General features: G+C 39.2%; 1 protein-coding gene across 1 annotated transcript in view; it reads left to right on the top strand.

The window, feature by feature from the left end:
* Positions 1-16354, top strand: part of LOC118672946 (glutamyl aminopeptidase) — a 98432-nt gene that overhangs the window by 40318 nt on the left and 41760 nt on the right. Inside the window, exons 5-10 of the mRNA XM_036343135.1 lie at positions 4232-4386; positions 4813-4926; positions 7701-7835; positions 9441-9506; positions 14607-14672; positions 15261-15412. Coding sequence (XP_036199028.1) covers positions 4232-4386; positions 4813-4926; positions 7701-7835; positions 9441-9506; positions 14607-14672; positions 15261-15412 — 688 coding nt within the window. The remainder of the gene's footprint in view (positions 1-4231; positions 4387-4812; positions 4927-7700; positions 7836-9440; positions 9507-14606; positions 14673-15260; positions 15413-16354) is intronic.

Genomic DNA, 16354 nt, shown 5'->3' with positions numbered 1-16354 from the left:
TTCATCAAAATCAGAATGTTTGGAAACCAAGATGACGGCATATGTAAACACTTGAAATTGCTGCCTTGCACAACCACTTCAAAAATACAACTAAAAGACAAAACATACATCATCCAGAACTGCAGGAAGTCTGGCTGAGTGGAAATTCTACAACTAGAAGGAAAGAGAAAAGCATACTGAGACTCAGAGGAGGTGCAGAAGTTAAGTGCAGAGGTACAAAGGTGCACGTGGAAAGGGCTGGCAACTGAGAACACAGTTGTTTTTTTCAATCGGGAGGGAGACACAAGCTCCCGACTGCTCAGAACTCCATTTCCGGGCGAGTCTCTGGGGACCCAGACTCATACGGCAAGAAACTGGACTGTCTGGCAGCAGGCGGAACTCGAGGGTGGCTTTCTCTCAGAGGTGCTTACAGCAATTACCACAGGACACTGAGACCCGGGGCTTCTTAAGGCAGGACTGAGGAGCAGCCATAGCTGTTTGTTCTGCCCTGTTGATTCCCTGAGACCCCGCCTCACCCAAGCTGTGTGCAGAGGCTTTTGCATATGAAAGGCGTGGACCTTTGCAATCTAAAATTACCTAACAAACTGCAGCTGCATCAGAGAGACCCAGAACAACCAAGAGAAGGCCCAAGGCCCCACAGCAGCGTGCATTGCTTCACAGCTGGGCCTCATCTGGGCACCTCCAAACCCCAAACAAAGAAGAAGAATCTGCAGATCTCTCCATAGCTCCTGCTGGGTAGCCTCAGGCAGAGGCTAAATTAGCACCTCCTTAGAGATCCAAGAGCCAGTGTACCCAGTGGTCAGAGTGGGACCATCCAGATTATAACTCCTCACATCCATAAGGGACACACTCAGGGGGCAGACTCAGTGAACACCAGAGCCCCACTGAAGCAAGTCTTGCCCCATAAGGGCGTTTCCAGCACAGAAGTTCTCCCACTGTAGACACAGCTGATTCTCACAGACAATTGGCATGGAGGTCAATTTCTCCCAGTGATAACCTACAACAATCAAGGCTTAACTACAACAAGACTGTGCACACAGCCCACATAGGGGTCCACCAAGAGTGTCCACCTCAGGTAATTGGGGAGGCTGAGCCCTGAGCCCTATAGGACACCTAGCACACAAAGCCACTCTATCAACACAGGGAATCAGCCAAACTGTGGAGACAAAGAAACAGGTCACAAATGACAGAAATGGAGGAAAGCAAACTACTGGATATGGAGTTCAAAACCACGGTTATAAGGTTTTTTAAGAATCTTCTAGAAACCGCCGATAAATTTAGTGAGACCCTCAAGAAATCTAGTGAGATGCTCGAAGATATGAAAAAGGACCAACTAGAAATTAAGCATACACTGACTGAAATAAAGAATATTATACAGACTCCCAACAGCAGACAAGAGGATTGCAAGAATCAAGTCAAAGATTTGAAATACGAAGAAGCAAAAAACATCCAACTGGAAAAGCAGAAAGAGAAAAGAATCCAAAAATATGAAGATAGTGTAAGGAGCCTCTGGGACAACTTCAAGAGTACCAACATCTGAATTATGGAGGTGCCAGAAGAAGAGAGAGAGCAAGCTATCAAAAACCTATTTGAAGAAATAATGACAGAAAACTTCCCCTACCTGATGAAAGAAATAGACTTACAAGTCCAGGAAGCACAGAGAACCCCAAACAAAAGGAATCCAAAGAGGACCACACCAAGACACATCATAATTAAAATGCCAAGAGCAAAAGACAAAGAGAATCTTAAAAGCAGCAAGAGAAAAACAGTTAGTTACCTACAAGGGAGTACCCATATGATTGTCAGCTGATTTCTCAACAGAAACTATGCAGGCCAGAAGGGAGTGGCAAGAAATATTCAAAGTGATGAATACCAAGAACCTACAACCAAGGTTATTTTACTCAGCAAAGCTATCATTCAGAATTGAAGGTCAGATAAAGAGCTTCACCGATAAGAAAAAAGCTAAAGGAGTTCATCACCACCAAACCAGTATTATATGAAATACTGAAAAGTATCCTTTAAGAAGAGGAAGAAGAAGAAAAAGGTAAAGATAAAGGTTATGAACAACAAATATATTTCTATCTACAAGTGAATCTAAAAATCAAGTGAATAAATAATCTGATGAACAGAGTAAACTGGTGATTATAATAGAATCAGGGGCATAGAAAGAAAGTGGACTGACAATTCTCAGGGGAAAGGGGTGTGGGGGTGCGGGAAGAGACTGGACAAAAATCATACACCTATGGATGAGGACAGTGGGGGGAGAGGGGGTAAGGGCAGATGGTGGGGTGGGACCTGGGTGGAGAGGAGCTTTGAGGAGAAAAAAGAGGAACAACTGTAATAATTTGAACAATAAAGATTTAATTTTAAAAAATCAGAATGTTTAATAAAATGTTCCACACATTAATTTAAAGGTCTTTTTTTTCTCTTTATCTCACTTGTTCCACCCAAGTAATCCTCGGAAGTGGAAATCTCACATATTTATTTCTCTGTTCTCTTTGCTTTGTTCCTTCCTCTCCACAAATACTGCTGCCACTATACTAACTACAGCCACTACTAAAGTCACTACTATTACTACTTCTTCTACTACTACAACTGCTACAATTACTATGACTACCACCACCACTACTACTTCTACTACTACAACTGCAACAACTACTACTACTGCAATTATTCTTGCTATTGTACTACTACTAAAACTACTATAAGAACGACTACTGTAACAATTACTATTACAACTTCTCTTCTTCCTTGTCTTCATCCTCCTCTTCCTCCTCCCCCATATTTCTACAAGCATTTCAACTCTTTCAGTCCCCCCCCCAACCTTTTCAGTATTGACACGATCTTAGACTTTGCCTAGAAATGACTTCTGTGTTTATTATTACCCCCCCCAAAAAATTAAATTATTCTTCATAATATATGGAAAAATATTGGCCCTTGTGGGGAATACTTCTCTACCTTTTAAGTGGTATTCTTGTGGGGAAAAAAAAAACACAAATAAACAAACAAAAACCAAACATAAGAATGAAGAGAAAATGAAAAGGAAACTATAGCCATAATCTTGACCTCCACTTAAGATCTATTTTCATTCTTTTGTAAAAAGCTTTAAGAATCTTTATTTTAACCAGAAAAGGCCTTTCTTATATGTTAGATGGAATTTTAATTTTCATTTATATGCCTCATTTAAATTCTATGTAATAATAAAAAAATTAGATTTTTATTATAGTTCACTAACTGGACTGTAATTTGTCCAGTAATCAAGCTAAATATTTTCTGTTTTAGGATTTAACATAGAACTGATCAACACATCTTCTGGTCAGATAGTATGTCTAAGATTATAAGCCCCAGCAAAAATAAGGAATAGGAAGTTGTGATAAAATTCAACATTTTAGACTTGGAAGGAAATTTAGAGAGAATGTAGTCAATTCCATCTTTTTTTAAAAAATGTATTTTTATTGGTTTCAGAGAGTAAGGGAGAGTAAGGGAGAGGAAGAGAGAGAGAGAAACATCAATGATAAGAGAGAATCATTGATCTGCTGCCTCCTGCACACCCCCTACTGGGAATGGAGCCCGCAACCCAGGCATGTGCCCTTGACCAGAATCAAACCTGGGACCCTTCAATCTGCAGGCCGACATTCTATCCACTGAGCCAAACCAGCTAGGGCATCAATTCCATCTTGATCCAGCTACTTTAATACATACAACCGGATGGTAAGTTACTCAATTCGTAGGGAGTCAGGTTGACCTCAAATTATACAGAGTTAAGGAAAAAGTAGAATGTCTATTTTCTAATATTGTGTAACCTTAGATAGAAATATATTTTTGTGCACTTGGAAGCTCTGTGCTTCTAAGTCCTCATTTGAAAACGTCATTCTCTTAATTTTTCACAGCTTATCCCCAAAACAGATACTCTGTGTTATCTAAGTGAAGATTATTTAAAAAGCTAATTAAAATGAAGTACAGAGAGGAACAAAAGACACAAAATTACAGAGGTCTTGAAAAGAGCATTGCCATTAGTAAAAATGTGTAATTAGTAAAATTGCTATTAAAACACATGACACATTGATATCTGGAGCCAACAGGAAAAGGGCCATGGAAATTTTGAGTGCACGAAGACTGAAAAGTTATTTTTAGATTTTTTAAAATACATTCATCCAAAGAACTTACGTTGTTAATTTTATGAACAAATGGAAAGAATGTATTTCTCACTGGACTCTTTCTTTTTCCATAGATAAGATTGCTATTCCAGACTTTGGCACTGGGGCTATGGAGAACTGGGGACTCATCACGTACCGGGAAACGAACCTGCTGTATGACCCCCTGGAATCAGCCTCATCCAACAAGCAGAGGGTTGCCACTGTGGTTGCCCATGAACTTGTGCATCAGGTATAGAATCTTAGCTTCAAATTAGCTCATTTTGTAATTGAAATAATTTAGCCAATTAAAAGTAGCCAACTCAAAAAATCCTGCTTGGAAAGTCTTTCTTAGTGCCGATAAATGTTGTACTATAAACTTTTTCCTTTTATTTATTTATTTTATTTTTAATTTAATCCTTTATTGTTGAGACTTTTAAGACGCATTGTTTTGCCTTTAGTAAATGCACTTCCTAAAACTTTAAATGTTCCCAGTAATGCCTAACTAAAGGCAAGAAACTAGGGAAAATTTAGATCATTTTAAAGCCAGGAGATAAAGGCTGAGAACACCTGCCACTTCTGTGTCAAGTGATAAAATTTACATGAACAAATGAATGTACTGAAGTTTTCTACCAAAGGCACAAGAACTTAACTATGCCACTATTGCTTATCATTTCAGTGGTTTGGAAATACTGTGACCATGGATTGGTGGGAAGACTTGTGGCTGAATGAAGGCTTCGCTTCCTTCTTTGAGTTCCTGGGAGTAAACCATGCAGAAGGAGACTGGCAGATGGTGAGTCCTAAGCACACAAGCTCCAAATCCCCGTTTTTCTCATGCAAAGCAGACTGAAGCATTTGGACTATAACCCAGAGTCTGGGGCCAAGGGAAGTGGTCAATCAGGAATTCCACTGTGAGAATGGGGTGGAGCCAGCTGGCTCTACTGCACTGGACCTCAGAGCCTAGACCCAGGCCCTAGAGGGCAACTGGCCTCCAGGATCTGGGGATGTCCTCAGTAGAGTCACTCAAGAACATGTGTCAGGGCAGGAAAAAAATAGCTTCGACTGTGCCAACTCTGTTCAAGAAAGTGTCTGTAGTGCTAACCCTCTGAAAAATGTCTAAGCCTAATTTTGTGAATGACTTACCTTATACAGGCTGCTGAAATAGTGCGGTGAAGAGATGAGAGCATAAACTTACTAGTTCAACTCAAGTTCAAATCCTAGATGCTTCGTTTCTTAGGGGCTTCACAGGGAATGTGACCTTGAGCAAGTTACATACCCTCTCTGAGTCAGTTCCATCCTCTACGAAAAAACATTGTTCTCTGTCTTGTAAGTTCCCCAAATGCACATGTAATTACTATTATCATATTGTGTGTCCCTGAGGGGCCTGGAACAGAGGCTTCTATGAACTCTACAGACATGTCTTTCCAAAAAGCTAGGTCTGTTTGTATTTATATTTAGATAGCGAGAGTATTCTTATCTGTTTATATATATGAAAGTGTGTGAAATTAGAGAATCACAGTTGTGTACTGTATAGACTACTGCCCTCTAGTGTACAGAATAAAAAGACAATGTTAAATGCTTAAAGCCCTACAGTTTCCACAATCTACTTTAAAAAATGAAAAAGTAAATTTGTAACAATTGTTGTTTCTTTACAAATTTAATATACATCAGGTTTTTTACCCATGAAACTATTGACATTTTGGATGAATAATTCTTCATTGTGGGCTGTTCTTCTGTGTCTTGTACAATATTTAGCAACGTCTTAGGCTTATATCTACTATATCTACTAGATGCCAGTTATCCTTCCATTCCAGTTGTAAAACCAAAAATGTCTTCCCATATTTCTAGATGTCCCCTGGGAACAAAAATATAATCTCCTACTTGAGAACTACCCATCTATGCTAAAAATTGCTGATTTCATAATTTATTGAAATTAAGCTATATAAATGAAAAAATGTCTTTTCTATAAAATAACCTGATATCCTTCTTACATCAACATATTATAATAAATTATAACATTTCAATACTGCTATATATATAATCCATTATATTTTAACATTCTAACTTCAGTGTTTCAAAAACACCAATTACATTCCAGAAGAATTTAGTATGCAATTCTTAAGTAAAAATCTAATCACACAATTGAACTCAATCATTCTTCATTCATTTATTTATTCATTCATTTCTCATTCAATAAACACTATAAAGAACCTAAAACTGAATAAATAATACCTGCCATTAAGAATTTCCAAAATTGGTGTCTTGTGGGTGGAAAAAAGGGCAGATAAATAAAGATGCATCATGAGAGAGCTTGCTAAGTACCACAATAGTGGAGCCTCATCTCACAGGTGAAAATGTGATGCTCAGGGTATATAACATTCCATTGTCTCACAGACAATTAATTGGTAGCACAACTAAGACTAGAGTAAAATTTCCTGACACTGAGAACAGGATTCTGTCTACTTACCTAAAGATTGTACAGGGGCAGAAAAAATTGAAGTCCAAGTCAAAATTACCTTGATTGGCAGTCATCACTCTAAAGCTACATATTCAGTAACTTTAGGTATAAATATATTTCTGCGTACTTGGAAGCTCTGTACGTCTAAATCCTAATTTGAAAACTTTATTCTCTTCATGCCTCACAGTTTACCTTGATTGACAGTAGTACCTTGCCTATTTTAAAAGGAAATCATAAAATCTGAAAATGTAAACTAATATTTTTAATTCAGGAAGACCAATAAAGCTTTTGATTTTTTTATTAGTAGTGATTTAACAAGTTAGGTTTTAGAATCTAATTGATTAAGAATCAAAATAATAATAGCTGCGTTAGGTTTTCCTTTTATGTCAGGTACTCTGCCAATTGCTTACCATGCATTAGCTCATTGAATCAGCTGCGCAATTCTAAAAAGTAGATGCCATCATTACCCTATTTAGCAGGTAAGGGAACTTGTTTGAACTTACACATCGAGGAAATAGAAAGATGAGCTTTGAACCAAGAAAGACTATGGGGCTAGAGTCTAGCCGCTAGACTGCTTAACAACTCTATTTTGGTGAGAAAACAGGACTGGGATGAGAAGATGATTATTAATTGAACTAAAGCAAAAGTAAATGTTTTCTTCAATTAATTATATCTCACCCAAATTCCAATGATTAGTTGAAAAAAATTTTTTTGTAAAGAACTCAAACATCAATTTTTGGTAAATCAACATGCTTCCTCAATTCTCAGAACAAATCTGGGAGGAGATGATATCATCATTCCCACTGCACAGATATGGAAACAGGGATTCAAAAGTCTGGCACACGTCTGAGACAGAATCCACAGACGCTGTGTCTTCTTAGCCTGTAATATGGAGGCAAAGTCCAAGGAGTTATAAATAGGAGAAGGCAATGGAATCAGTATAGACAATTAGTGTAAGATGGGATTGATTTGAACACCCAATGCTTGTTTTAAATAATTGGAATAATTTATATTTATTTCCCTCAATTTGTGTTATATACATGCTATGTTGAAATCTGAACCAGTGTAAAGGAAGTACTGTATTTCTCTGGTTCATTCTGTCATTTTAGCGGGACCAGATGTTACTTGAAGATGTACTACCTGTACAAGAGGATGATTCTTTGATGTCTTCACACCCCATTGTTGTCACTGTGTCAAATCCTGCTGAAATAACATCTGCTTTTGATGGAATATCCTACAGCAAGGTGGGGAAACTATGGCATTGTTTTTAGTATCTTCCTGCTTGGTGCCTTTTCTTTTAGTAAATCCACAAAATGGTGGTCATGCGGTTAAACCATGTTAATAGGCGTTAGAAACAGTGCAGAACTCATTCTGAGTGACTATTCAAAAGCTTGTCCTCTTCAGTGCAACTGATCAATGTGACCGATGTCTCCGGATTCTGAATCAGATTTTTAAAAAATTCTCTTTTGTACTTTTGTTTATAACAGGACTCTCTCTGATAATTGAACATTTAAACTTTAGGCATCAAATTTTAAATTGCTTTATTTGATTTTTATTTTTTATTAATCCTCACCCAAGGAGATATATATATTAAGAGAGAGTGGAAGGGAGCGGGAGAGAGAGAGAGGAAACATGAATCATCAATGTGAGAGAGACACATTGATGGTTGCCTCCCTAACACGTCTCGACTGGGGCTGGGATCGAACCTGCAACCCAGATATGTCACGCCCTTGACCAGGAATCGAACCTGAGATCCTTCTGTGGGCAGGTGGATGCTCTAACCCAGCTGTGGGCAAACTACGGCCCGCGGGCCGGATCCGGCCCGTTCGGCTGTTCTATCCGGCCCGCAGAGCCGAAAGAGCGGAGGGTTCTCTTGCTCTCCCCTCCGCTCCTTCACCAGCAGCAGTGTTAACATGTATTAGTTCACACAAACACTCCATCCATGCTTTTGTTCCGGCCCTCCAGTCCAGTTTAAGAACCCATTGTGGCCCTCGGGTCAAAAAGTTTGCCCATCCCTGCAACCACTGGGAACACCAGTCAGGGTTGTTTTGTGTGTTTTTTTAAAGGCAGTAAATATATATATATTTTTGCCCATGTGGTTGATAAGAAATGCCATACATGTGGACACCTTTTCTAGTAGACTCCTTTAGTGCTTCTAATAAGTGTTTAAATCCAACTCAGTTTGGAAGAATTACCTTTATTCATTTTTAGGTAAGATTTAATAATGACTTTGTTAACATGTTGTAAAAGGGCAGTTTTATCCATTATAATTTTATGAAAAATGGTTGAAAAATCTATAGTGACCTAAAGTTTTGTTACCCATTTTCTTCCTCAATATGTCCTACAGCGTCTCCTCTAAACATATTCACACCTGAATGCAGATAATTTATCAAATATCTACTTCCCTCTGTTAAATATAATTCTTTTTCAAGTATTTTAATGTAAATTATAAGTAGCCAAAATTGTATCCTGAAACTGCTTTCCTTTTTCGTGAAAGAGCAGTATTTATAAGATGTTCTCCCCTTCTCTTTCATTAAAATGTCTCCCTCTGCTGGTTCATTTTGTGAACTGCAATAGTTACTTGAGCCTCAAGCCACTGAAATGCTGGTGGCTGTTTTATCTATTTTGATTTCTCTTTATCCATAAGTTATTTCAGAAGCACCGATACAGGAGTATGCAAAGTGGTATTTTTACCCTAACGTAACAAAGCTATAATTAGTAATTTAGCAGAATCATCTTCAAGAAATCTCACAAATATGATCATGAAATTATAGTCACAATAATAATTACTGATATTTGTCCCTTACATATCTTTTATCAGTTTACTTTCTCATTCTTTGCCATTATAGGGAGCTTCCATTCTGAGAATGATTGAAGACTGGATAACACCAGCGAACTTTCAAAAAGGATGTCAGGTATGATTTATTATTATTATTATTTTTTTCTGTCAACATTGGCAATCTTTATTTTTATTTATTTATTTATTTATTTATTTATTTATTTATTATTTAATTTTTTTTATTGCTTAAAGTATTACAAAGGGTATTACATATGTGTCATTTTTTCCCCCTGCCCTTGACAGTCCCCTAGCCTCCCTTATCCCCCAGTGTCTTTGATTTATTATTTTTAATGATATTAAAAGCAAACTATACTATGTGGCTGATGAATGTTAAGAAATGTAATTAATTAAGGGAAATTCCCTTTTTACTGTAACTTTCTTTACTCAGGGATAGGCAACATAGCAAAACATTAAAAACTGATTCACATCCACTTAAGTGCCTACTGTACATTGTATCAATAATTGTCCTGTGGCAAGTTTCATAGAGTATTTTAAACAAATTACTTAGTCTGTTTTGTGTGTGTGTGTGTGTGTGTGTGTGTGTGTCCTTTACATGTGAATGAGTCTGCTGGGCACACTGAGTAGCTTAAACAACAGACACTTATTTTCTCACAATTCTGGAGGCTCAGGAGTGGGAGATGAAGAAGGACACTTCCCATCTAAACCTAAATACCTCCCCAAGGCCTCATCTCCAAACACCATTACGTTGGCATTGGGGATTAGGGCTTCAGTGTGTGAATGTCTGGGGAAGATGATTTAGTCTGTAGCTACATGATATGAAAATATAAACCTATCTCTTAAACTCTTCTCTTACAGATTTTAGAAAGACTCTTTCCTTATGACTGGATTTGAAAACGGTTAATGTAAACATTCCTATTACGGTGGAGTCAGTGAATAAAAAAGGCCTGCTCCTTTTTGGAAATGGAAATGACAATAAGCTTTCTAGAGCATTTCACATATCCCACTGCAGCTTATTCCTCCCATTACATGTTTCCATCTGATTTTGTTCTCCCGGCAGACTCTAAGCCAGTTCTCTCGGGGTCTTAGATAATCAAAGTAGCGGCACTGCGCCCCCATCCTGTCTGCAGGTTGGCCCCGCTGCAGCCTGGAGATGGGCCGTCTTCCTGGTGTTGGCCTTCCCTCTCCGTCCTCCCCGCTCTGACATCCCAGGCAGTTAGCAGAGCAGCGCTGATTGGTGCCCAGCCCGTAAAGCAGGACACAGGTCATCGCGGCGGCCCCACTAGCCTTCCTGCAGGGCACCACAGTGACTCCCAGGGCAGTGCCTGTCCACCCTGCCTGTAACCCTCACTTCCACCGTGCCTGCTTGTGGGGCATGAGTGTTTTCTCAACTGCCCCGAAGGAGCTGGTCCCTTTCAACCCAATATTAAAGTTCCCAGGTGACTATGAAAGCAAGAAGTAAGAGCAGCATTTAGGATGTATTCAGTCAGTACCCAAGTACCTCTTCATCCGTTTGCCCAAAATAAAGGGCTCTGTTTGGACGTTAGGTGGTAAGGGGAGGCTTCATGCTTGTTCTTATATGTGCATTAGAACATTGTGCAAGTTTCCCACCAGCTTCAAACTCAGAGTTCATATCTTCTCTCACTGTAAGCACCTTAAGTGAGGAACTCTGCCATCCTATCTTTGCATAGACTCCAGTGCCTAGAACGCATCATACGGTAGGAGATCCCAAAAATGTTTCTTAAATGAATGAGTCTGTTTCAACTTTGTTTGTTCATGTATTTTGTTCTTTAGAATCGACAGAAGTGAGATCATATGGTATTTGTCTTTCTCTGACTGACTTATTTTACTTAGCATAATGCCCTCTAGGTCCATTCATACTGTCACAAATGGTAACAGTTCATTTTTTATGGCCGAGTAATATTCCCTTGTATATGTACCATAGCTTTTTTATTCATTCACCTATTGATGGACATTTGGGTTGCTTCTATATTTTGGCTATTGTAAATAATGCTGCAATGAACATAGGAATGCATATGTCCTTTCTAATTAGTTTTGGGTTTCTTCAGATATATACCCAGAAGTGGAATTGCTGAGTTATAAGGTAGTTCCATTTTCAATTTTTTGAGGAACCTCCATACTGTTTTCCACAGTGGCTCCACCCATCTACATTCCCACCAACAGTGCACGAGGGTTCCCTTTTCTCCACATCCTCACCAGTATTTGTTGTTTTTTGATTTGTTGATGATAGCCATTCTGGCAGGTGTGAGGTGATATCTCATTGTGGTTTTAACTTGCATTTTTCTGATGATTAGTGAAGTTGAGCATCTTTTCATATGTCTACAGGCCATCTGTGTGTCTAAAATGAGTACCTTCAATATACTGTTTACATAAATATTCAGTAGAAGCAAGAAATATAATTTACAAAAAAAACAAAAAAAAGCCCTGGCTGGGTAGCTTAGTTAGACTATTGTCCCCGTGGGCCATGGTGAGGTTCAACCTCTGGTCAAGACCCTTACAAGAAGCAATCAATGAACTCAAATAAGAGGAACAACAAACCCATGTTTCTCTCAAATCAATAAAAAAAATAAGCATAGTGGCAAAACCCCCACAAACGGGTCCAGGATTCAGAATTCTCCTCAAGATAATCTCAGGCAAATTTGTTCACCTCTGTAAGCACCAGTTTCCTTCACCGCCACCCCTCCCCCCCACATGTGGGAGTCGTATTAAATAATATTCAAGGTCCCTTTCAGTTCCAAGATTGCTTATTTCTAAGCTCAAGACATTGTGAAAATACTGATAAACTCCTCCAAATTAATCTTAAGAAGCTACTATTCACTAGAACTTGACATTAACAGGTATCAATAGTCATAATTATTAATATTCCAAGTATCCAATTATTTTACCAAAATAAATGATTTTTGCAAACTCTGGGATGACTACCTGAAATTGACGCTAGAGTATGCGCCTGTCATTTCTTCTCCTTGCCTTTGCCTGCCCTCCGGTGGCGGTGCTGACCGGTGAACTAGCCAGAAGAGCAAACGTGAAGGCCCCATTCCAAACTGGCCTCAGCCCTTCCAGGCTTTGGGGAGCATCCTGCTAACACTGTTCTATCTCTCTATTCCTGGAAAGAAGAGGAATGTAGAAGATAATGTGACCTAGGTACAGCACCTCTTGAAAATTATAACAACTTAGAGTGAAAAATATATGTGCAAAGTCACCCACTAGTTATTTTTTTTGAAGGCTCGGAGAATATTTAAGAAGTTTCTGTTTTGTTTTGTTTTAATCCTCACCTGAGGATATTTTTTTCATTGACTTTTAGAAAGAGTGGAAAGGAGAAGGAGAGACAGAGAGAAACACTGATGTGAGAGAGACACATCGATTGGTTGCCTGCCGCATGCCCCCAACCAGAGCCGGGAGGTATATGCCCTTGTCCAGAATCGAACCCGAGAATCTTCAATCTGCAGGCCAATGCTCTATCCATGGAGCCAAATCAGCTAGGGCAAGAAGTTTCTGTTTTTATCAAAGGCTTCCACATTTTAAAATATATTTTTATTTATTTCAGAGAGAAGGGAGAGAAAGAGAAAGATAGAAACATCAGTGATAAGAGAGAATCATTGATTGGCTGCCTCCTGCATGCCCCCTATTGGGATTGAGCCCACAACCCAGGCATGTGCCCTGACCGGGAATGAACCATAACTTCCTGGTTCATAGGTCGATGCTCAATCACTGAGCCAAGCTGGCCAGCCAGGCAAAGACCCCCACATTTTAAATGGGACAACCCTAGAGAGTGACAAAGGAGCGATACAGCGGGAACTTTGCAAGGTTTGCTGGAGAACCACCCATGGTGCTCAATTATGTTAGGGGAAGACTGGGAATTTAGGAATAAGTCACATATCTGAAAACTCACATATGGAGAGATTTTGTAAATAGAATTGCCAAAAGGGGAAGTCTTCTAATTAAAATTTTGTATTTTAAAAATATTTGAAGACTTATTCTTTAAAGTGAATGATTTCCCCAATTTATCCACCGCCACCACCACCATCATCATCATCAATCACAAGGTTGTATATTCATTTCAAACTATTGACTGTGGGCATAATCTGGCCTACCACTTATTTTTGTAAGGTCTGCAGGCAAAATTATTTCTAAATTCTTAAATGGCTGAAAAAATTCTGAGTAATTCATGACACGAAAGTTATGTGCCACTCAAATATCAGCGTGCATAAATGAGCTTTCATTGGGAGGCAGCTCATTCACTTAGGTGTTATTTATGGCTGCTTTTCTGCTATGGAGGTGGAGTTGAGTAGTTGCAACAGAGATTTTATGGCCCACAACGCTTAAAATCCTCACTATATAGCTTTTTATACAAAAGTATTTTTCAGCCATTTAAAAATTTAGAAATAATTTTGTTTGCAGAGCCCTGGCTTAGAGTCAAGCTCACTTGTTTTATGTTTGATTATCACCTCAATCACCCATGTGTATGATGGGGTCATGTAGTGTCTGAGATGAGAAAACACCACTATAAGTGAAGATACAGGATGCAGCAGGCAGTGGATAGGCTAACACCATTAAATAAAGATCACAGAATTATGGATCTCTCTTCAGAGTGGATCAGAAGTGTTATGAACTGTTGACTGTTTGCTGAACATTTCACTCCCCTTGTCTATCTTATATTGTTTATCCTGAAAAAAATGAAACTATTTCTCTTGTTCACAATTGCAATCGATAAAAAAAAAAAGAACAAACTCATTAATAAGAAAAAATATTTCTCTCCCTAGCCGTTTTGGCTCTGTGGATAGAGCATCAGGACCAAAGGGTCCTGGGTTCGATTCCAGTCAAACCTTGGTTGCAGTCTCCTCCTCGGGCCCAGAGCCTGGTCAGGGCTCATGCGGAAGGCAACCAATCAATGTGTTTCTCTCACATTGATGTTTCTCTCTCTTTCCCTCTCTATTTCACTCTCTCTAAAAATCAATGGAAAAAATATCCACTGGTGAGGATTAAAAAAAAAAATTTCTTATGCTTTACAAATAAGTTATTGTTTGTACAATGTTTTTTAGGTTAAAATACTTTTCATACAGTGTATCACTTGATTTTCAATCCAGGTACACTATATTATACATCCGAGTGAAATGTGTCTAAGGGTTCAGCTCATATTGTGGAAATGCAAGGAAAGCAAACATTGACTCCTAAAGTATTTGTTTTCTTTCACATACAGATTTATTTGAAAAGATACAAATTTGAGAATGCAAAAACTTCAGATTTTTGGGCAGCACTTGAAGAGGTAAGGAAGAGTATGTCCCCAAGTACTTCTTTGTTTTATTAATAAATAGTTTATTGATCATATATTTATCTCATTATTTATCCTTTTATTTCTTTTTTTAAAAATATATATATTTTATTGATTTTTTACAGAGAAGAAGGGAGAGGGACAGAGAGTTAGAAACACCGATGAGAGAGATCAATCAGTTGCCTCCTGCACACCCCCCACTGAGGATGTGCCCACAGCCAAGGCACATGCCCCTGACCGGAATCGAACCCGGGACCCTTCAGTCTGCAGGCCGACGCTCTATCTCAGCCGTGGGCAAACTACGGCCCGCGGGCCGGATCCGGCCTGTTTGAAATGAATAAAACTAAAAAAAAAAAAAAGACCGTACCCTTTTATGTAATGATGTTTACTTTGAATTTATATTAGTTCACACAAACACTCCATCCATGCTTTTGTTCCGGCCCTCCGGTCCAGTTTAAGAACCCATTATGGCCCTCGAGTCAAAAAGTTTGCCCACCCCTGCTCTATCCACTGAGCCAAACCGGTTCAGCTATCCTTTTATTTCTTATTTGTTAATTATTCTCCGTGTTTTTTAAACCTTAGGCAAGTAATCTGCCAGTGAAAGAAGTGATGGACACCTGGACCAAACAGATGGGTTATCCTGTCCTTGATGTGACTGATATGAAGAATATCAAACAGAAACGCTTTCTATTGGACCCAAAAGCTAATCCTTCTCTGCCACATTCAGAGCTTGGGTAAGGATCTATAATGCATTTCAAGAGAAAAGCAGAAAGTTGATGGAAATATTGGTCATTTGCTTAGGTCTTGCTCATCGGTACAAGATTGATGGGTGATAATATAAAAAGCACTAGAGGCCCGGTGCACAAATTCATACACCAGTGGGGTCCCTCGGCCTGGCCTGTGGGATAGAGCCGAAACCAGTTCTTCAACATCCTCTGAGGGGTCCTCGATTGCGAGAGGGGGCAGGCCAGGTTGAGGGACCCCACCAGTGCATGATTGGGGTCGGGGAGGAATGCAGGAGGTTGGCCAGCCAGAAAGGGACCGCAGGAGGGATCCAGGGTGTGTTCGACCTATCTCACTTAGACCCGATCGGCTGGACCCCAGCAGCAAGCTAACGTACCGGTCAGAGCATCTGCCACCTGGTGGTCAGTGCATGTCATAGTGACTGTCTGGTCCCTAGTGGTCAGTGCATGTCATAGCCAATTGGTTGACTGTCTATCCCTGGTGGTCGGTGTACATTATAGTGAGCGGTTGAGCATATCATTAGCATATTACGCTTTGATTGGATGAATGGCGAACCAAATGACCAGACATTTAGCATATTAGGCTTTTATCATATAGGATGGTGTCTTTAGGGACACAAAGGCATTTAAAAATAGCTCAGTGATCTCCAGGTTCAAAATGCACCTACATCCTATTCTTCCCAGAAACTATTGAACAGAGAAATAGAAGTGCTGAAAGAAATAAACTCATAAAAGTAAAGAAAATGGAGGGAAGGGGTTATATGTAGCATAGAATTCTAGAGGACAAAAAGCAGGAGAAATATTGACAAAAAACAAACTGAGGAAGATGCAGCCAATAAAAAGAGATTTGAGGAAGAATGAAAGCATGAAGAGTGGGGGGAGGGGGAGAGTCGGAGTGTCAAGAGGCTGAAAACAGGGCAATTGATTTGAAAT

Source organism: Myotis myotis, unplaced genomic scaffold, assembly GCF_014108235.1.
Source record: "Myotis myotis isolate mMyoMyo1 unplaced genomic scaffold, mMyoMyo1.p scaffold_m19_p_1, whole genome shotgun sequence".
Classification (NCBI taxonomy): Eukaryota; Metazoa; Chordata; class Mammalia; order Chiroptera; family Vespertilionidae; genus Myotis; species Myotis myotis.
This window is presented reverse-complemented; position numbering and strand designations above follow the sequence as displayed.